The following is a 21,486-nucleotide window of genomic DNA, read 5'->3' as shown; positions in this document are numbered from 1 at the left end:
AGCCAAACGAACTCAGCTATGTAAGACAGGACCAGACGGACAGGCAGACACACAGGCATAACCAGTGACCTGGAACCAGATCACCGATTGAACCTTTTTTTTTTTTTTTTTTTTTTGAGTGAAACGGGCACCAGTGTACATATGAACTTTGTTCCACCCCGTTACAGCCCGTGGTTGGCAGCCTCGTGCCCGGGTCCACGTGCCTGTCATTGCTGGCCAGAGGACTGCCTTTGCTGCTCTGAGGGCCCCAAAGACGGGCAAAAGCTGCCCTCAAACTGGGCCTGGAGTGCTAAGCGGCTCTTTCTCCTCAACTTGGGAAACCAACGTAGTTGCAGTCAAACCCCAATCCTCAAATGGGTTAGAGGACCAGCAAGGCTGTGGCCAATTAATCCCTGACCAGAAAGTCATGTGGGACCTTGGATAAGTCAGATTGCCTTGCTAGACCTCAGTTTCCCCATCTGCCTAGGAAAAAAGTTGTACCCTTGAGTTTGGAGATCTGCTCCACTAGGACATGTGTCTGTGGTCCATGATCATGGCCTACAAGTACAACCGAGGGATCTTGCCTGGTCTCTCAGATCCCTGCAGGCATGGACCCCCAGAAACATCTCCAAACCCTGCCTCCCATTCACTCCCCCCACAAGCTTATCTGGCGCAGGAACAAGCTTATCTATGAACATCTGCCTCTAGAGGGTGTTGACTTTGGGTGTTTGGAGGGCAAAAATTCCCTGAGCTACATGTGTGTTTCTACTTGGCCTCAGCTTCTTCATTTTACTATGTCTTTGGATATGTCTCCAGATGAGGCCTCTGTTGCCATGGTTACTGTGATGCACCCCAGCCTTCAAGGATGTCTGTAAACCACCTCTAGGGGGCTGGGCTTCATTTGGTGATGCTCATATCCCTGTACCAGTGTAGAAAGGGGGAGAAATTTATGCATTATTTTTTTAAATGCCTTCCAGGTCAAAGTGGTTGCTGTTGATGCAGAGCTGAATGTCTTCTATGAGGACAGTGTACATTTTGACAGAGACCTTCTAGAATTTGGGTAGGTACTTAATGTGCATCTGTGTGTGGGGGTTGGTTTTGGAGTCCTCTCTCAACCTTTTTTTTTTTTTTTTGGAGGTACTGGGGACTGAACCCAGGACCTCTTGCATGCTAAGCATGGCTCTACCATGGAGCTTTTTACACTATTCTGGCTTCATCAAACGTCAGGAGGAGTGGTCTTGGTAGATCTCTCAGCATCTTCTATGCCTGGAATGTGCTCTCCTGCATTTCTTTCCAGTTCCACTCATTGCTTCCTCTCTGCAGTAGGTATCAGTTGAGACTTACTCTGTGCCAGGCACTGTGCTGGGTGCTGGGCTTTGATAGTGAACAAAAGGAGGCATGTTCCTTGCTCTCCCAGAGCTTCCCATTGAGTAGGAGAGAGTGATATCAATCAGAATGTTTGGTTGTAAACTCAGAGAAGGCCATTGAAGAAAAGAAACTTACTTCTTCAAGTACACATTATAAAGAAATTAAACCAAGACTTGAAAGAGTGGGTTAGGGAATATCCCTAAAGAAGTAGTGCTTAAACCAAGATCTGAATGAATGGGGTTAGCCAAGTGATAGACTGTAGAGTGCATTCCAGGCAAGGGAAACAGCATGTGCAAAGGCCCTGTGGCAAGAAAGAGCACTGCTCATTCATGGAATTGAAGAATGCCAGTGTGGCTGGGGAGCAGAGAGGGAGGTAGATGCTGGGCCGGGCCATGGTATAGTTTGTCTTTATCCTGAAAGCTATGGTCACCCACTGATGGGCCACAGGGATGGAAGGGGTGGTGTGTGATATGATTGTATTTGTCCTTTGAAAAGATCTCTCTGGGTGCAGTGGGAAAGCAGATAGGATATGGCCAGAGTACATGTTGGGAAACCACTGAGGTTTTTCAAGATCATATGGATGAGAAATGATGTTGATTGGAGGAGAGAGAGCTGGATGGTGAAACTGACAGGTCTTGGTGCAGAGCTGAATGTGAGATCTGAAGGTGAGATTACTGGCTGGCCTTTGGGGTGAAAGAGAATTGGTTTCAAGGAGAAAGATGATGAATTTAACTTTTGTATTACTTTGCCAGTACAAAGTACCACAGACTGGGTGGTTTAAATAACAGAAATCTATTTTATCATAGTTCTGGAGCCCCGAGATCCAAGTTCAAGGTGCTGGGAGCGCTGGTTTCCTCTAAGGCCTCTCTCCTTGGTTTCCAGGAGAAAGCTGCTTCTTGCTGTCTGTCACGTGGTCGTCCCTCCGCGCAAGTACACCCCTGGTGTCTCTCAGTCTTGTTATGTGTGTCCTAACCTCCTTTTATAAGGACACCAGTCACCCTGGATTAGGGCCCACTCTAATGACTTCATTGGGACTTAATTACCTCTTTAAAGGCCCTGTCTCCATATACAGTCACATTCTGAAGTGCTGGAGCTTAGGGCTTCAACATGTGAATTTTGGCGGGGGAGTGGGTGCAATGCAGTCCATAGCAGCTGTGGACTTGTTGGTTTTGAGAGGTCCTGGTGCAAGTCTGTTGCATGTCTGTTCTAGGTGTCACTTCCTCTCTGAAGCCTTCCCAGTGACCCTTCATGTGCCTCTCACTCCCCATTACCTTGGGCTGCCACCTCTTTCTCCCCCAGCTGACGTCTCTCCTTCGAGCTGAGGTTGGGAGCCTCTTTGCTTCCATGTTTTGTATTACGTCAGGCCACCTGTGTTCGTGTTTTGGTAGTTTGTGTCTTGCAAGGAATTGGTCCATTTCATCTAACCTATCAACTTTGTGGCCATCAGGGTGTTCATAGTATTCCTGTATTGTCCTTTGATGGCCGTGGGATCAGTAGTGATGATCCTTCTGATGTTGGTAATTTGTGTCCTCTCTCTCTCTTTTCCTTGATTAGCCTTGATTAGAGGCGTATCAATTTTATTGATCTTTACAAAGAATCGGCTTTGGGTTTCATTGATTCTCTCTTTTGCTTTTTTATTTTCATCTTCATTGACGCGGGCTCTCATTTTTATCATTTCTCTTCTTTTTCCTTTCTACTTAAAATAGTCGTTCTCTAGTTCCCTGAGGTGGAAACTTAGATTATTGATTTTAGCTCTTCTTTGCCAAAATATGCATTTAATGCTGTAAATTTCTGTCAAAGCACTGCTTTTGCTGCCTCCCACAAATTTTGATAGGTTGTATTTTCATTTTTAATTAGCTCAAAATATTTTAAAATTTCTGATGCTTCTTTGACTCATATGTTCTTTAGAAGCCCCTTGATTAATCTCCACAATTTCCAGCTGTTTTTCAGTTGTTGATTTCTAGTTTAATTCCATTGTGTTTTGAAAACATACCTCATATGATTTCTAGTCTTTTATATTTTTAAATTCCCCTTCCCCCACTCTTTTTCATTCAGTGGGTTCGTCGGTTCTCTCTATTAGGTATCTTTGAAAAAAAGAAAAAAAGGATTCGTAACCAAAATACAGGATTGCTTTTTTGACTCAGTTAGTTTTACAGTTTTTTAAACCAGATGCAAACAGAGCTAGTTCACTCCTTCCTCACCCCAGGTCGCTTTCTATGTATTGTTGTTTTTTTTTTTTTATAATTTTATTTAAGTTTTACTTGTTTATTTATTAGTGATGTACACTAAACTCCACACGTATATAAATTGTACAGTTTGATAAGTTTTGACGTACGTATTCAACCATCACCCAAATCAAGATAATGAACATTCCCAACCCCCTAGGGTTTCCACATCCCCCTTTGCAATCCATCCCTCTTCCCTTCCCCACCCCTGCCTGCTGGCAACCACTGACATGTTTTCTGTCACTATAAATTACACTTTCTAGAATTTTATGTAAAGGGAATCATAATTATACACTTTTTTTTTAAATCTGGCTTTTTTAACTCACCATAAACATTTTGAGGTTCATCCTCGTTATGTGTATCACCTGTTGTTTTTATTGCCGAGCAGTACTCCACTGTGGGAGTGGGCCACAACTGGATTATCCATTCACCTGATAAGGGACCTTTGGGGTTTTTTCCAATTTGTTATTATTGTCACTGAAGAGGTTATGAAATTCACGTACAAGTCTTCATGTTGATAGAAGCTTTCATTTCCCAGGAGTGGTTTGGCTGGGTTGTATGATCGGTACATGTTTAACTTTTTAAGAAATTACCAAATTCTTTTCCAAAGTGGTTATTTTAATAAGAATATTTTATTTTATGACTAGGCATTATACGTACTTGGTAGGTAATTCAAAGAAACAAAAGGCATACAAGGAAAAGTCTGAATCCCTCCGTGACCTGCCTTTCCCTACAGATAATTTCTCTAGTGCATCTTTCCAGTGTTTTGTATCAAAGTGTAAGCAGATATGAAAAGTCTTACTTTCTCCCTTTCTGGTATGTAACCGAAGCACACCGTGTATACCATTCTGTACCGTGGTTTATTGATTTCACAATCACCATGTCAGTACATGGGGCTTCTGTGTTCTCTTTTGGATAGACGTACCATCTCCTACTGAAGGACACTGGGTTGTTTGCAGTGAAAAATGATGTGAATTACCTTACTTTTCCATTATAGACATGTGCCAGTTTATCTGTAAGTTAATACTTTAACAATCCTATTGTTGATATATATTTTGAGCTGTATGATTTATAGGTTTATATTTTGGAAGTTGTGGCCACACTGCCCCCCAATAGGGATCGTATTAATTGCGCCTCACCAAAGACACACAAGAGTACCTCTCTCCCACAGCCCTGCCTCTTCACTGTGGTCGTAAGAGTTTTTGACTCTTTTCTAGAGAGGTGAAAAAGCAGTATCTCCTTGTAGGTGTCCTTTGCCGCCCTCTTATTTTGAATGAAGCTGAGCATTTTTTTTCATATGTTGAAGGATTACTTTTTTTTTTCTGTGAAGCTGGTTTTCTTGCCTTTTCCCATTTTCTGTTCAATTGGTTATTTTAAAAAAATCAATTTCTAGGAGCTCTTTATATATTAGAGGAATTATCTCTCTTTGTTGTTAAGTGAATTGCAAATATCTTCCTCAGGTTTTTGTGTGGTTTTGACTTGTTTGTAGGTTGTTGCTGTTGTTGGCAGACTTGAGCTTTGGGGTTTTTTGTTTTTTTTTTTTTTTGACGTATATATATATAATTTTAATTGAAATATAGTCAGTTTACAATGTTGTGTCAATTCCTGGTGTACAGCACAATGCTTTAGTCATATCATACATGAACATACATATATTCATTTTCATATTCTTTTTCACCATAGGTAACTACGAGATATTGAATATAGTTCCCTGTGCTGTACAGTCTAAACTTGTTTAGAGCTTTTGTTTTTTATGTCATTGAATTCCTCAATCTCTTCTTCTGTTGCTTCTTGATTTTCCCTCATAGTTTAAAAGGTATCCTCACTCTAAGGTTATGAAGGAGTTCACCTAGAGATTTTGCTCTAGTTCTTATAAGATTTTAGTTTTCTTACATAAAAATGTTTGGAGTTTAGGTACAGGGCATGACGTTTGTATCCAACTTCAGTTTTTTTCCAGGTGACTCTCCAGTTGTTTTAATGCTTTTTATTTTAGAACTCCATCTTTGCCTCACTGATTTGAGGCACTAGCTTTATTATATGCTAAATTTCTGTCCCTTTAAATGAGCAAGAAATAGACTTCAGCTGTGTTGAGCCCTGGAAATTTTGTTTTTTCCTTTACTAATACAGATGTTTTTTCCCCAAATCGTATCTTTAAACAAATAATTAAAAACTCTATTGGGATATTATTCACATACCATAAAATTCACTCTTTTAAAATATACAATTTGAGAGAGGGTATAGCTCAGTGGTAGAATGTGTGTTTAGCATGCATGAGGTCCTGGGTTCAATCCCCAGTACCTCCATTAAACAAATAAATAAACAAATAAATCAACCTAATTACCTCCCCACCAACACCCCTCCCAAAAAAAGAAAGGTATATCTGGGGAGTTGACTTAAAAGTAAAATAAAATGTACAATTCAGTGGCTTTTAATATTTTCACAGAACTGTGTAACCATTACTGCTCTGATTTTAGAACCTTTTCATCACCTCAAAAAGAAGCCACGTATCCAATAGCAGTCACTCCATATTCCCCCTCCCCCAGCCCTGGCAACCAAAATCTGCTCTATAGATTTGCCTATTCTGGGCATTTCATATATGTATAATATGTGGTGTGCTTTGATAAGTTTCTTTCATTTAGTGTCGTGTTTTCAAAATTCTTCCACGTTGTTGTATGTATCGGTACTTCATTCCTTTTTCTAAATAAGTTCCGTAATACTCCATTGTGTGGATAATACTGCATTTCATTTCTCCCTTCATCAGTTGCTGTATACTTGGATTGTTCTGCTTCATGGCTATTATGAATAATCTTGCCATGAACAGACATGTTTGTTATAGACTGGACTGTGTCCACCCACCCCCTACCCCAAATCGCATGTCGAAGCCCTGACCCCCAGTGTGACTCTACTGGGAGATGGGGCCTTTGGGAGGTCATCAGGGTTAAATGAAGTCATAGAGGTGGGGCCTTCATCCAACAGGACTGGTGTCCTCAGGCACAGAAGAAGAGACACCAGATCTCTCTCCCCGTGTGCACACCAAGGTCACGGTGGGGAGGCAGCCAGGAAGAGAGCTCTCACCAGAATTTTCCAGCACCTTGACCGTGGACTTCCAGCCTCCAGAAACGTGAGGAAATAAATGCCCGTTGTTCAAGCTCCCCAGCAGACTAATGCAGTGTACACATTTTTGTACGGATGTGTTTTCATTTCTATTCGGTATATACCCAGGAGTGGAATTGCTGAGTCACATGGTAACTCCAAGTTCAACATTTGACAGTTCTTTTTCCAAAAGAGTGCTTCCATTTTACGCTCCCACCAGTGGTATGTGAGGGTGCAGGTTTCTCCATGTCCTAGCCAACATTTGTTTTTTTTAACTATCTTTTGATTATAGATTGTAGCTATCTTAGTGGATGTGACATTGCATCTCATTGTGGGGTTTTTTTTGTTGTTTGTTTTCAGTGTGGTTTTGATTTGTATCTTTCTCAGATTAAGGAAGTTGACTATGTTTGGCCAGTTGTATAACCTCTTTGGAAAAATATCTATTCAGGTCTTTTGCCCATTTTTAAACTGTATTTTCTTTTTATTATTGAGCTGTGTCAAGTTCTTAATATATTCTAGACACAAGCCTCTCATCAGATACATGATTTCAAAATTTTTCCTTTTTTTAAATCACCTTTATTGTGTTATGGTTCCTGTACAGTAAACTGCACATTTCAAATATACAATTTGATGAATTTTGATAGCTGTCTACACCAATGAAACCACAATCAAGATAGCTAATCTTTCTGTCACTTCCCAAGAGGTGCAAATTTCAAACTCTCAATTTATCCCTTCCCAGCCCCTTGACCCACTGGTAACCATAGGTTTTTTCCTCTGTATCTGTGAGTCTGTTTCTGTCTTGTAGGTAAGTTCATTTGTGTCCTTTTTTTTTAGATTCCACATATAAGTGATTCAAAATTTTCCTCCTTTTCTGTGAGTTGTCTTTTCACTTTCTTGAATGTCCTTTGAGGTAAAAGTTTTTAATTTTGATAAGGTCTAATTAATCTTTTTTTTTTTTTCCTTCTGTTGCTTGTACTTTTGGTACAGTATTAGGTTTTGGTGTTCATTTTATATTTACTTCATAAGAAGAATCAGAAAATTTTCCTTCCCTGAGGCACTCTGGAACAATTTAAATAGTATTTGAAACATTTGTTCTCTAAAGCTTCGGTAGACTTTTTCTGTGAAACCATTTGGACCTGGCGCTTTCAGGGATATGGGGTAGCTCTAATCTTCTTTCTTAGCAGCAATTGCCAGTTTTCAGTTGTTAAACAGCTGGTGGGATGTTTGGTTACAATTTTCAACTGTTTTGCATTTTTTTCCAGTGAGTTTTACTGTCTATAGGACAGTTTGCTGCTCTTTTTTACCTTTTTCGTGATGGTATTTTTTTTTTTTAATCAGCATGATTGAGTATAATTTAAGTACACAAAGAGGCATCTGTTAAAACACACAATTGAGTTGACTGCATTTTGCCAGAGGCAGACCTATACCTGTGAAACTACCACCGCGGTCAAGAGACGGACTGTTTACACCACCCCCTACAGAAGATTCTTGTTTCCCTTTACAGTCTGTTCCTTCCTCCCCGCTGGACTGGGGATCTGAAGCAGATCAGAGAGGTGGATTTACATTTTCTAGCATGTTATACAAATGGATCGTGTAATATGAACTCTTTTGTGCCTGGCTTCCTTCTCTCAGCACCATCATCTGAGAGTCCCGACCCATGTTGGTGTGCGCATCAATAGTTAGTTTTTTTTTTTTTACTGCTCTGTGGTACTCTATGACACCTGTGTGCTTCAACTTAACTGTTCACCAGCTTAGGGACACCTAAGTTATCTGCAGCTTTTTGTTATTACAAAAAAGGCTGCCATGATCATTTGTGTACACGTCTTTCCATGGATTTACACTTTCATTTCTCTTGGCTAGATATTTAGGAATAGGACAGCTGGATCATGTGGTTATCTAATAGTGTCTTTTTTTTTTTTAACATTTTTTATTGATTTATAATAATTTTACAACGTTGTGCCAAATTCCAGTGTAGAGCCCAATTTTTCAATGATACATGTACATATATATATTCTTTGTCACATTTTTTCCTCTGTGAGCTACCATAAGATCTTGTACATATTTCCCTGTGCTATATACAGTATAATCTTGTTTAATAGTGTCTTTTTTTAAAAAGTAATTTCTACTTATTCATCTATTAAATGGAGGTACTGGGGATGGAACCCAGGACCTTGTGCATGCTACGCATGTGCTTTACCACTGAGCTATACCCACCTCTGGTAATGCCTTGATATGGAGTCTGAGCCTGTTCTTTTTAAACTCATAGTTGAAAGGATTGGATTTTATCAAAGCAGCTCTTTGCACGAGCGTCTTGTGGTGGTGAAGAGAGCCAGGGTTCTGGGCAATCCAGGGACTCCCTGGTCTGATAGCCAAGAACTTTTCCCACAGGTGCAGCCCTCCGTGTGCCCCACCCCCTCTACCTCTCCAAACTCAGTGCACTGGGGAGGGCTTCTCATCCAGCCTGAAACTTTCTGTCCCTTTATGGCCACTGCACTAAGTGACACTGTGCCTGCCTTGCAGGGCGAACCCCTTATACTGAGAAGGCTTTTTTTTTTATTTTAATTGATTAGTTTTTATTTTGGTGGGGGGTAATGAGGTTTATTAATTTATTTATTTTAATGGAGGTACTGGGGATTGAACCCAGGACCTCATGCATGCTAAGCACATGCTCTACCACTGAGCCATACCCTCCCATAGAAGGCTTGTTTTTGCTGGTGCTTTCTGGGTCGTTTCCGTGCCTTCTCTTTCCGTCTTGCCCAGCATCTTGCCTGTTCTGTCTCGAGCTCAAGCCTGGAGGAGCGGGTGCTCGTCCTGTGGGTGGTATCTAGGACCCGCCAATGCTGGGCCCCTGCCCGATGCTCTGCCCCACATTCTCGCTTGTTCCGCTTGCAGGACTCAAGGTGGCGTTCACGTTCATGAGGATGGGCTGACAGTGACTTCTCCAGTCCTGATGTGGGTCCAGGTGAGCCCAGGGATCCCTTTCCCCCTCCTCTCCCCGCCCATCTCACCAGCAGACTTGACGACTTGCTAGGAAGCCCAAAGGTGGCGGGCAGCTCATGAGAGCATCCGTTAAGACCAGGTCCTCGTGAGGAAATGAAGTCCACATGGTCCTAGGGCCAGACAGCCTCAGCTGGTGTCAGTACTCCTGAGCTGAGAGGACTCACAAAGGGCTTCCAGGGTCTGAAGCCAGAGCAGCTGGAAGGTCCTGCCAGGAACCACCTTTAAAATGCTGCAGAGCAAACCTTTCCCCAAAACTCTGCATTCAGGCCTTGTGGCCACTCTTGTACCCTGAGATCCGAACATGGCCTTTGGGCTCTTAGTGCTCAGCTCCCAGACCCTTCAATTTCAAGGGCAGGGCCTTCAGGATGGTGGCTTGTGGCCTGCCCAGTCAGGCCCAGATCGATTGCAAGCCAAGCCTTCTGCTCAGAACCAATGAGAAAGGAAGATGCCTGTTGCCACATCTGGGTGATCCAGGGGACCCCAGGACCAGGGTGTGGACAGCACAGACAGATGAGGGCCCCTCATTTGCCGCAGGGGACCTGAGACCCTGAAACTCGAGGCCAGCAAAGGCAGCACTTAATGTGTCTGCCCAAAGCCTTTTCAGTCCTCCAGGACTTATCCAACTAATTTGCCGTGCTAAATTCTTTCTGTTAAGAGAACAAGGTTGGTATCTTTTTTATCAGCCTGACTCTGACTCATACTGGAGGATTAGGGTGAAGGATGAATTTCCACCAGACAGGCTGGCCAGGGGGTGGAGAGGCAGGCTTGGGGCTCAGACCAGGGTGATTTCTAATCCTGAGCAGCCCCTCAGGACTGGACCATTCCGGACTCCAGCTGTCCCACTCCTTGCTGGAGACTTGGCAGCAGGGCCAAGCTGGCAGCCACAGTCAGGGCACCCTCCCAGCCAAGGATGGAGGTGGCAGGGTCAGGCCAAAGCTCCAGTGGCTTCTCTACCCCAAAGAAAACACAGACTGGGGTGAATATCTAATTCCTGGGGAAGTGTCAAGCTCTGCTGGGTGGCATCATCCGTCCCATCCCTGGGGTCTTGCCAGAAAGATAGTTCCAACCGGATGGTGGAGGGTGGAATAGGGAGTTTGAGACAGATGGCCACCATCTCTCCCTGCTCCCTCCAACCTTGCACTCCCGGACGCCGGGGTCTGGGCCTGGAGGCCTGTTCTGCTGGGAGCCACTACTGTGCTCCTTGCTTCTCCGTTGCGGTGAAGTCACATCACTAATATGGGGGGGTTGAAAATGCAAATGAAAGAAATCAAAATTTGAGCCACCTCGTTTTTGCTCTTCATGAGTGCTTGGAAGTCACCAACTGGAGACGCAAATTTTGAAGACTGGTGATTTCTGATTCCATTCATATGTTTTAAATATTTAAAATATCTTGAGCAGAGCTCACTTTTATCTGATTGATGCCTACTCGTTTAATTGATGTTTCTGATGCTTCCAAATCGCAAGTCATCGGTTCCTTCTTTATCTCCACTGTCAGGGCAAGCAAGCAGTCCAATATCAGCGCTGGTGTGTTAGCCTGCTTCCACGATTCGGGACAGTTACGGTGGGCTCTGTTTTTCTTCTCAGGCTTTGGATATCATCTTGGAGAAGATGAAGGCTTCGGGCTTCGACTTCTCTCAAGTCCTTGCCTTGTCTGGGGCGGGCCAGGTTTGTTCGCTGTCTTGCGCAGTTGTGTGAGTGCCGGGGTGACAGCTCTCCTCGAGGGAAGGTGCTCGTTCTTGAGAGCCACTGTGCACATTTTGTTGTGAAAAATCTCTATAGCTGTTTCTCCTTAGAGGGCGTATAGTTTGCCTCCTTGCAAAAGGATCTGAGACACTTCTTACGACTAAGCGTTATGCAAATTAGGGCCCTGGGTGAGGAAAAAGTGGATGGAGGTCCTCTAAAGGGATGGAGGAAGCATTTGACGTGAATTTAGTATGACCGTTTGGGGACACAAAATTGCTTTTTCTGTTTCTTAGAAGTAAGAGCAACGTCAGAAATCATACTAATAACGATAGCAGTTTTAATAGTAGAGATATGAGTCATAATTACAAAGAACATTGAACACTTTGGGTATGCTGGGGGCGGTACTGAGCACTTTGAATACACTAACTTCATCCTCATAACGATTTTACCTGGTGGAATCGTGCAGTGTTCGCGCAGGGGCTCTGAGTTTGACCCCTGGCTCTGCTGTTTACAGTGACGTGGGGCACATCATCCAACTTTCTGGTGCCTCCGTCCTCATCTGCCATAGGGTCATTGGGAGTGTTAAATACAGAAGACAGTCCCTAAAAGCTTGATTTAAGCTTTAGCTACTGCTTTTATTATCGTTGCCATTTACATAGAGAAACTGAGGCACCAAGAGGTGATGTCACTTGCCAGAGGTCACACAGCTATTGGGGGTGGTGGTCAGGATTCAAGTCCAGTCTTGTCCTCTGAATCACTTTGCTCCACGCTGGATTAGCGTGTCTTCACATCCTTGTGAGGGAGTGCTTATTGACTTTTCTGAAGATGCCTCTTCTGCCCCCTGACCTAGCAGGACAGAGTCCCTGGTGGTCTTTTCCAGATCTCTCCCCTGAACCCCAGTCCTGGACACCCTCTCCCTCTGACTCATCCCTCTGCCCCCTTGGCCGGGTGTCCTGGGAACATCCCACACTTACCATGTTCCAGACTGAACGCTCCATCTTTCCCGAGACGTCCTCCTCCTCTGGTTCCCTTTCTCAGGGAATTCACCTGTCCACCCAGCGCCACAACCCAGACTCCTCCGTCTTCCCAGCCCCACATCCAAGTGGTCCCCTCGTCCCGTTGATTTGTGCATAACTCTTGAGTCTATCACTTCTTTTCCAGCTCCGCCTCTGTTGCCCCAGGCATGGTACCCATCATTTTCCTCTGTGCCTCTGCTTTGGCCTCCCTGCCTCCCTCCTACCTTCTCCCTGACTCCCACAAGCCCTTTCCTGCCCTTAGCCCTGGCCATGTCCTCTCCTGCCAACCCAGAGTTCTCACCACCCCAAGATAAACCCCAGCTTCCTGAGCACAAATGTCAAGGCTGAGGCTGCCCCGTTCCCCTCCCATCCCCCCACCTCCTGCCCCAGCCTCAGGCCCGGGGTTGAGAGTGCCACCCTTCCCTGCAGCTGCCAGCCTCTCTCCCCGTGGTTACTCTCTGCGTACCCACACTCAACTCAGGAATCCTTTCCTGATGATCATGACCACTTCTATCCACCTGCACCCCTAGCTGGTTAGATGCCCCTCCTCTGTGTTCCCACAGCCCTGTCACTGCACTTAACAGGGCTTTATAATTGTCCATTTGTGTCCTTTTCCCTGACTCAACTTGAGTATCCTGCAAAGTAAGGATAATATTTGTGTGTCCCATGCTAGGCGTGATCAATCAACGTTTGTTGAATGAATGATTGGGTAAGTGAATGAATGAGTGATTTTCAGGTAATAGTGTGAGCAATATATTTTTTACAATTTACAAAAATACAATTTTACAAAAGCACCAAAATCCAGACCAATAATTCTTTCCTGGATCCTTCCTACAAGGTTTGAGGTGGGCAGGGCAGACTTCCCCGTATTATAGAAATGAAAACCGAGTCTCATAAAGGCGATGAGCTCTGTGACTTAGGACTGGTAGGGGCAGGCTTGGAGCCCAGTTCTTGGGCGTGTGGTTTGGGGTCTTCCTGGGTCTCCAGGAGGCTGACACAGGTGTGTGGCTGCATGAACATGGGATTGGGTTTTCCTTCGGCAGCAACATGGAAGTGTGTACTGGAAGGCCGGGGCCAGCCGGGTGCTGACAAGCCTGTCACCGGACCTCCTGTTACATGAGCAGCTACAGGTAACTTTGGCCATGTCATGGGAGTCTGAGAAACTTATATGTAGATGGGGGAGAGGTGTGTGGGCCCTGAAGACTGGGGCTTTTGTGCATCCTCAAGGCCGTGGGAAGGTGGCTTGAGCAGTAGTCCTGGAGCCTGGTCGGCCCTGGCTGCCTGCAGTGGGCATCCCTGCTGTCCGGACAGAGGCTCAGGTGCTGACAGCCCTCATCTCATGGGTTCCCTCCAGCCCAGCACGACCCTGGAGAGTTCCCTGCTCAGGACTCTCCCCCTGGGGCATGATGCCTCCTGGTGATGCTGGGAAGGCAGGCTCTGGCCTCTCCTCTTCTCCCAGGCTCCACATGCCTCGCAAACACTCTCACCTGCCCATTTCTAGTGTCACTTGTTTTCAGTGCCTTGCTTTAAATTTAACCTACATTACCAAGCCATGCTTTGGGCTTGCGATACTGTTAAGATAACATACGGAGTTTGGTACCAGAGTTTTGTTAAAAGTGCTTGTTGAATTCTGTTTTAAAATTTTTGGTAAATATATAGATGTCTGTCTATATATAGATGTTTGGGGTGTTCCCGGGACACCCGGCCAAGGGGGCAGCTCAGGTGCCAGAACATTCAACCTTGAGCTTTCTGGGGAGAGACCCTGCTGGGGCGGCCTGAGGTTTGGGCACGAAGGGCTTGCCCAGGGGTCTTCCCAGGTCACATTCAGGGGAGAGGCGTCAAGCCGGCTGTGATGGACAGTGTGACTGCCAGTGCCAGGCGGCCCTCAGCGTCAGCAGGTGGAGCTCACGCCTGTGCTTTTGCCCCTTCCTTCCAGGCCTGTTTCTCCATCACTGACTGCCCGGTGTGGATGGACTCCAGCACCACAGCCCAGTGCCGCCAGCTGGAGGCCGCCGTGGGCGGGGCCCAGGCTCTCAGCGGCCTCACCGGGTCTCGTGCCTATGAGGTGGGCAGCGCCCACCAGGGGCTGGGGACTGGGGCTGGTCCAGGAGGAAGGTCTGGTTGCTGACTCTGAGCCCTTCTTCCTGGGTGTCTGGGAGGACACAGCCCCTGGGTGGATCCCGTGAGGCCATGTGAGTGTGGCCCCATGGAGCCAGGACTGGGCACTCTGGTCCCTGGTTCTGAGCAAGGCCAACTGTTGCCCATCAAGCAAGGGCAGGCCCTCTCTCACTGCTCCCAGGTCAGAGCTGAGGGATGAACTCAGCTGGGATGTATGTTGGGGGTGATGATGGCACCTCGGTTTCATCCTCTCTAACCTGGAGGTAAAAATAACACTTACATTTTGGGCAGTTTTGAAGCTGAAAGGAGTCAGGGCATCTAAGATACTCAGTGCAGCTCCTAGAAAAGTGAAAAAATAAGAATGCCTCTTTCCTGGCTTCAGCCACGGTCCCATCCCATCCCACGGGGTGGCTGCTGTTGGCCCAGTTGGGGTCATGTGGCCCTCCCTGGAGTGGAGGTCCAAGCCTCTACCTGGGCCACCCAAAGTAGGAAGAATGTGGGTGGGGAAATACACAAGTCCCCTGCCCGGGTACCCTTGGTCAGAGCAGACACCGTGCCGTGTGAGGAGTGAGGCTTTTATTACTGAGGGTGTTCAGCAGATACCAAGCATTTCCAGACTTGAGGCCTTTTAAAGCTTTCATTATACTGACTAATATTCAGAGCATGCTACACCAACCTCACTTTGTAGAGTTGATCATTCCATCTAGGATTTGCGTTTTTGAGAATTTGCGCTCTTTTTCCAGCGATTTACAGGAAACCAAATTGCAAAGATTTACCAGCAGAAGCCCGAGGCCTACTCACACACGGAGGTGGGTTAAATGTTCCTCTTTGATTCAAAGTCACAGTTGGATTCCTTTTGTAATACTTAGCCTTTAGCATAAATACATCTCCTGTGCATTGGCTAAAAATATTGATTAGCAGACATTCAAAATGATACATTGAGTTTGCTTTTTTCTTATTGCCAGGCTTTTTCCAAAGAGGAGGGAAAGAATGGAGCTGTGGGAAGGGGAAGTCAGGGGCTCTCCTGACCAGAAGGGTGGAGGTCAGGTCGTGATGGGAGCAAGGGGGCCAACTGAGTAGGAGGTCTGGGTGCCTGGTAGGCTCTGTCCACTCACTTTCCTGTGGTTGATGCACGATGGCTACCAGGCCCTTGGCTGGTGTGGGGTCAGGGTTTCCTTGGGAAATTTGTAAAGCTGGACCAATGTGTCTCCAGCTGTGACCCTTCAACCACAGTCTGCATCGCAGGAACCCAGGTTCATTCCTTGATCCACAGTTGCTGAAAGCCAGCACACGGTGTCCCCTGAGAAGCAGCTCAACGTCCCGGCTCGTGACTGTCATCTCTGAGTAACCAGACAATGATCAGCTTGTCTTAAACCAGAGTGTTTTTTTAAAGTTAACCTGCAGTTTATTATTTAATGATTCAAGTTTCCAGATTACTCTGCAACATGAGCCGTTAATGTCGGTTTTGGGTGGAAGGAGTGATAAAAATTCTCCAAGTTCTGTGTGTGGAACAAAGGTGGCCCAGCTGGGGACAGGAGGGATGGCATTCCCTCCCCTGGTCCAAGGGCCCATGATTCCCCTGTGGAAGCACAGACCCTCAGGCTGACGTTGGAAACCCCTTGTCAGTTCCTCCTGCTCACATTTGGGGTCTGTGGCTTCCGAGGGACCAGCTTTCACTCTACTTATTCTGAGCCCCCACGACTGTCTCTGTTGGTTCTGAGGCCTGTGACCACGCATCCCACTTCCCTTGTGACTAGATACAAAGACCACGGAAATGGAGGAAGGAAGTCAGGGCACCACACTCCCCGGCATGTGGATTCTGGGAGGAAAACCTGCTTCCTTAAGCATGGCCTTTCCATAAGGTTTTATGGCCCATCAGAAACTGCAGAGCGAAGGAGTCAGTTCTTGGTATTCCAGCCACTCAGGATGCTCTTATGTGGGCTCCTCTCTTTCTGCCATCACTGGGATATCTTGCTCAAAGTTCCCACTTCCCTCACCGATTTAAAACTCTTGTCATCTTATGTGGGTATCAGAAGTCTTCAGTTGCTTATGGAAGTGAATCATACATCTCCCCGTGTTTCTCTCTTTTACAGAGAATTTCCTTGGTCAGTAGTTTTGCTGCTTCCCTGTTCCTTGGGTCTTACTCCCCTATTGATCACAGCGATGGTGAGTCGTCAGAGTGCAGGGTACTGGCCTATTCAGCAGGCGTGCGGGCAGCGTGAGCTTCAGCCACCCCAGTGGGCGCTGGTCTTCCAGCTCTATCATCTGTTGCCCAGAACGGAGTGTATCAGTTATCTTTTGCTGTGTAACAAGTGACCCCAGCGCTTAGCAGCCAAGGACCATAAATGTTTATAATCTCACAGTTTCTGAAGGTCAGGAATCTGGAAGTGGCTTAGCTAAATGGTTCTGGTTCAGGCTCTCATGAGGTGGCAGTCAGGCTGGCAGCCAGCACTGCATGGTCATCTAAAGCCTTGACTGGGGCTGGGGGATCCACGTGGGGCCCCCCATATGATAGCGGGACTCCCCCCAGCAAGGGACGAGCAGAAGCTGCAAAGTCTTCTACACCCTAACCTTGGGAGGGGCATACCTTACTTCTGCCCCGTTCCTGGTCACAGAGACCGACGGGCACAGGGAGAGGGGACCTCACAAGGTGCGACCACCAGGACTCGGGGATAAGCAGGGGCCATCTTGGAGCCCAGCTCCCACAGGGAGTCATTTATTGATGCTTTTGTTCACTTTTGGGGACTGCATGAGAGTGGTGAGCTTCTGGAGTCAAAACCCTGACAAGAAGAAATGCAGATGATGCCAGTGAGGAAGGAGAGCCAGTAGGAGGTTGCAGAAGGAGCTCTTGGCTGAGGCCAGACTGAAAGGATGACCAAGGAGGGAGGAGAGTGTGGAGCAAAAGCCCTGGCCTGGGAGGGCATCTTCGGGAGAGCCTTGAAATGTTTGAGTGCGGTCGTGTGCCAGACATTGTCCAAGTTTTCAGGGAGAGAAAGTAAGGTGACTAAGGAATGGTCCCCAAGCTTTGCTCCCAGCCCTCCAGCACAGAACCCAGCTCCTGGGAGCTCAGACTGTCAGAACCCTAAGCCTGTGTCCCGCTGTGTTCTCCGCACTCCCCCAGGTTGTGAAGCACTTGCTGCTGGGGAAAGTCACGCCACTGCTCCAGACATTCCTGAGCTCACCCTCAAGTGGGCCTCCACCCTGTTCCCCTCCCTGTCCCCTCCCAAGTTACCTCCTAATTGTCCAGCCGTCTGGCCATCTCATGTGGACGAATGACCCGAGCAGTGCGCGGCCCACAGTCTGCCTCCACCTGGGCTCTGGATTCTCCCCCTTCAAAGCCTGGGGAGAAGTAGATCTTTTTAGGGAAAACTTAGCTGATCTTAGCAATGAGCATTTGGACGTTTAGAGGCATCTGAGAGCTTTCCAGGAAAAGTAAGACGCGATATTGGGAAATCCCTGAGGGCTGACCCACGTAGCACCAGGGCTGCCTCTGAGCAGACACCTTGAACCCCAGGGGACACGCAGAGTCCTCATCGACGTTGCTGGGAGCTCCCTTCCCCCGGCCGGGTCTCAGAGCGGCAGGTTTCGAGGGTAACTGTGGGATTTGAGCCTCTAAGGAACATCTGGAGGAGGTAAGGCCATGTTTTTTCAAGGGCCCTGCTGGCCTCTGGTTCTCTGGTTCCAGAGGGACCCAGGGACACTGTGTACATTCCATCGGGAAAGAACTCCAGGTATGAGTTTGCTGCGAGAGAATGATCTGCCCTTTGCCAGACTTGCACATTTTTATGAAAGAGCCCTTTTCAAGATTTCTATTTCTTGTGCCTTCCCTCCTTAGGTTCTGGAATGAATTTGTTGCGGATCCAGGACAAAGTCTGGTCGCAGGCCTGCCTTGCAGCCTGCGCACCTCATTTGGAGGAGAAGCTCGGCCCAGCGGTGCCATCCTGCTCGGTCGTGGTGGGTCCTCTGTCCAGTGATGTGGCTCATTTGAGAGCAGCTGGCAGCTACTGGGGAAGCGTGTAGTGCACGTGTGCACACACACACTCCCATTCATTTACACACGGGCATACACACAGGGGACTTTTAGTCTAGTATAAGACAAGTGTTTGACGTAAGTGAAATGTCTGGATAAGGGCCCGTGCACTCAGGTACTCAGCTGTGTGTATAGATTCCTGCCTTGTGGCGATGGGGTGGGGAGGTGGACTTCGGAAAATTGCACTAAAGATTTATTAGAATAGGAAAAGACAATTGAAGGCATAAGTTCTGGGTGATTGCACACCTTAGGGAAAAATACACAGAATGTTGAAATGCTGGGGCTAGAGACCACCACTGAAGCTTGAAGCAGGCAGTAGATGGCTTATTCCAATGTGAATCCAAAATTCTGCTGGACGGAGCAAGATTTTCTTCCTAGACAACAGGAAATTCCATCATTTGTTTTAAACTTTGGAACTAAGAGAAAGGGAAAGGGGAAGAAAAGCTTCCTTTTCATAACCATGCTTTCTAAAAACTGTAGGTCTGTCCGGAAGGTGTCCCTGCCCTCTGATCCCACAGCCCCTCTTGGAGGGACCCTGAGAGCTGTAGTTCCTGGCAGTCCCCCCCCCCCCCACAGTGCCTTTTCTTGGTTTATTTTCTTTAGAGCATTGACCTCTGCACATGCGTGTCTGATTACTTTTAATCTGGTTGCTGGGCGTGTGTGTAAGGCATTATCTACTTCCATGAGTTTGTTTAATGGTTTCCTCCATTTATTTAGAAAGAAAAAAAAAAAAAGAAAGCTAGATCCAGAAATTTGGAGCATACAGTGCTAGTCCACATTGGGGACTGGTTTGTTCTAGTTGCTTTGAGTCTGGAGACAGTGGGATGACCTCACGTTCATGGTTCCAGCCCTGTGCTGGGCTCCTGGCGGTTTGTGAACAGGAGGGATGTCCCCTGGTTGCAACATGTGTGATGCGACTCTAGGCTCCACCCAGGCCTGTAACCTTGCTGTGGCCTGAGGTGTGGGCTGGACGGCTGTGCTGAGCAGGCGGGGTTTGCCTCAGCAGAGCGTACCCGCTTTCTCTCCTCAGGGGTCCATTTCTTCCTACTACGTCAGGCGCTATGGGTTTTCTTCAGGATGCAAAGTGGTGGCCTTCACTGGGGACAACCCAGGTGAGTACCTCATGGGATTTTGCCCTCCGTGTAGCCTGCCTTGATCCTTGCTTAGACATTGGAGAATGCCAGTCGCCCTCACTGGCCTCCTGCCCCACTGCTGGCCTGAACTCTGACTTCTTGTGCCTGCCCCACCTTGGCCCCGACTCTGCCCCCAGAGCCTTGGAGGGCTGCCCCCATCAGATGAAACTGATCAGTGATTGAGGCAGACAGGCGTGGACACCCCTCCCTGACCTGCCTTTTCTGTTCCAAGCTAAAAAATCTGTTCCTCCAGCCCTTACTCTAGGACCCAATTTTCAGGCTTTGCCCCATCATTTGACCTGTAGGTATAACTTATTCCTCATCCAAACCCGTTGTCTCCTCTTCCTCCCCCTCTTCTCCTGTGGGGGTTCCTGAGATCTTTCCTGGAGGGGCTGTCAGTTCTCAAAAGAAAAGGCCAGTGGCCATACCGAGTACAACTGGACCTCACCCACCCCTGCAGCCCTTTTCCCAATCAGGGTTGCAGGATAGAGTGAAAACAAATATTGGTCAGCCAGTTAAACGTGAATTCCGAAGAATGACAAATGATTCTGTAGTGTAGATATGTCCCAGGCAGTATTTGAATTTCCGACAACAACAAATGATTTTTCAGTGTAAGTGTGTCCCAGATGTTGCTTCTCTGAAGCTCAAATTTGACTTCTGAGCAGCCTCTATTTCATCTGGCATTTCAACCCTAAATCGCCATCCTCGGCAGCCATTCCTGCTCGAAGGAATTGAGTCTCAGGTCCAGGGGAGATTTGGGCTGCTGCGCGGTGGAGGAGGGGGTCTGACTTCAGCCCTCCCCTCGTTTTCACGGCCACCAGCCTCTCTGTACTTCCCTACTCCGGTTGTACAGGTGAGAAGGACGTGGACAGCAAAAATAAAAAGAGAGGCACATGTGTCTAGGGGTGGAGCTGAAGGTCTTAAAATTCATTCCTGACGATGATGCTGGTGATGACAGTCCATATTTTCTGCAGGATCTGTGTGCACTGTTGTGATCAGGAAAAAAACATTTAAGTCGGCGCCACTCCTGTTTCTGCACCACTATGAATAACACTCGTGGTGCTCCCAGGTCTGCTTTGGGGCTGAGGGCACAGTGAGGACGTCCCCACCACTCCTGTGGTTGTGCCAGTGTCCGGGCTGTGACCCCTCCCTTCTGGGACGGCCTCCACTCTGACATCTGGGGGGAACAGGCGAGGGCCTCCCTGTTCTTGAGCAGTTTCTGTGGAACATCACACAGAGCCCTGTTGTCAAGGCACAAACACGAACACAACAGGACCCCGCCCTCCCCCGTGTTCCCGGCTGAGATGAAGTGGAGACAGGCTGGTGGACAGTGGCCTGATTTGAGGGGCAGCTCCCAGTTCCCGACAGCTGTAAGAGTTGGGGGGTGTCCAGTCTCCCTCAGAAAAGACCAGAACGGTCGGTGCACAAGCACTAATTCAGGACAGTTCTACACTTAGTGGGCCATGTTTGTTTTCCTTTCAAAATGAAAATACCTTCATCAAGTCTCATTAGAAGACTGCATATTCTTACACCTACTCTATTATAACTAGAAGAGTGTCAGGGAGAATCACGGTCCTGCTTTTTAACCCCTGAAGTATGAGCTTCTGTGCATGTTGAGAGGGAACGACAGGGAAGCAGCCTCCTAATCTTTCCTTTTGGACTGTGGTTTCAGGCTGTTGAAGATACCAGATAGCCTTCAGCCAGTCCCACCCTAAGTCTGACCTTCAGTTTGTTGCTGTCTTAAATAATGCATTCGTATTACGCTTTTTTTTCTTATTCACAAAGGATATCTTCTCACTGCCGACAAAAATTTTAAATACTGACAACCCAAAGGAAGGATG

At 47.0% G+C, this 21,486-nt stretch overlaps 1 protein-coding gene across 2 annotated transcripts in view; it reads left to right on the top strand.

The window, feature by feature from the left end:
- The window catches only part of XYLB (xylulokinase), a 46,335-nt gene that overhangs the window by 456 nt on the left and 24,393 nt on the right, over positions 1-21,486 (top strand). For both annotated transcript variants that reach the window (XR_012500079.1, XM_074345225.1), the window contains exons 2-10: positions 957-1,039; positions 9,558-9,627; positions 11,250-11,330; positions 13,408-13,494; positions 14,301-14,429; positions 15,226-15,291; positions 16,576-16,648; positions 18,318-18,436; positions 19,543-19,624. Coding sequence is in view for 1 of the 2 variants with exons in the window: in XM_074345225.1 (XP_074201326.1) it covers positions 957-1,039; positions 9,558-9,627; positions 11,250-11,330; positions 13,408-13,494; positions 14,301-14,429; positions 15,226-15,291; positions 16,576-16,648; positions 18,318-18,436; positions 19,543-19,624 (790 nt within the window). In the remaining variant the exon portion in view is untranslated. The remainder of the gene's footprint in view (positions 1-956; positions 1,040-9,557; positions 9,628-11,249; positions 11,331-13,407; positions 13,495-14,300; positions 14,430-15,225; positions 15,292-16,575; positions 16,649-18,317; positions 18,437-19,542; positions 19,625-21,486) is intronic.

Source organism: Camelus bactrianus, chromosome 17 (assembly GCF_048773025.1).
Source record: "Camelus bactrianus isolate YW-2024 breed Bactrian camel chromosome 17, ASM4877302v1, whole genome shotgun sequence".
NCBI lineage: Eukaryota > Metazoa > Chordata > Mammalia > Artiodactyla > Camelidae > Camelus > Camelus bactrianus.
Note: the sequence above shows the minus strand (reverse complement) of the source record. Positions and strands in the feature narration are given on the sequence as shown.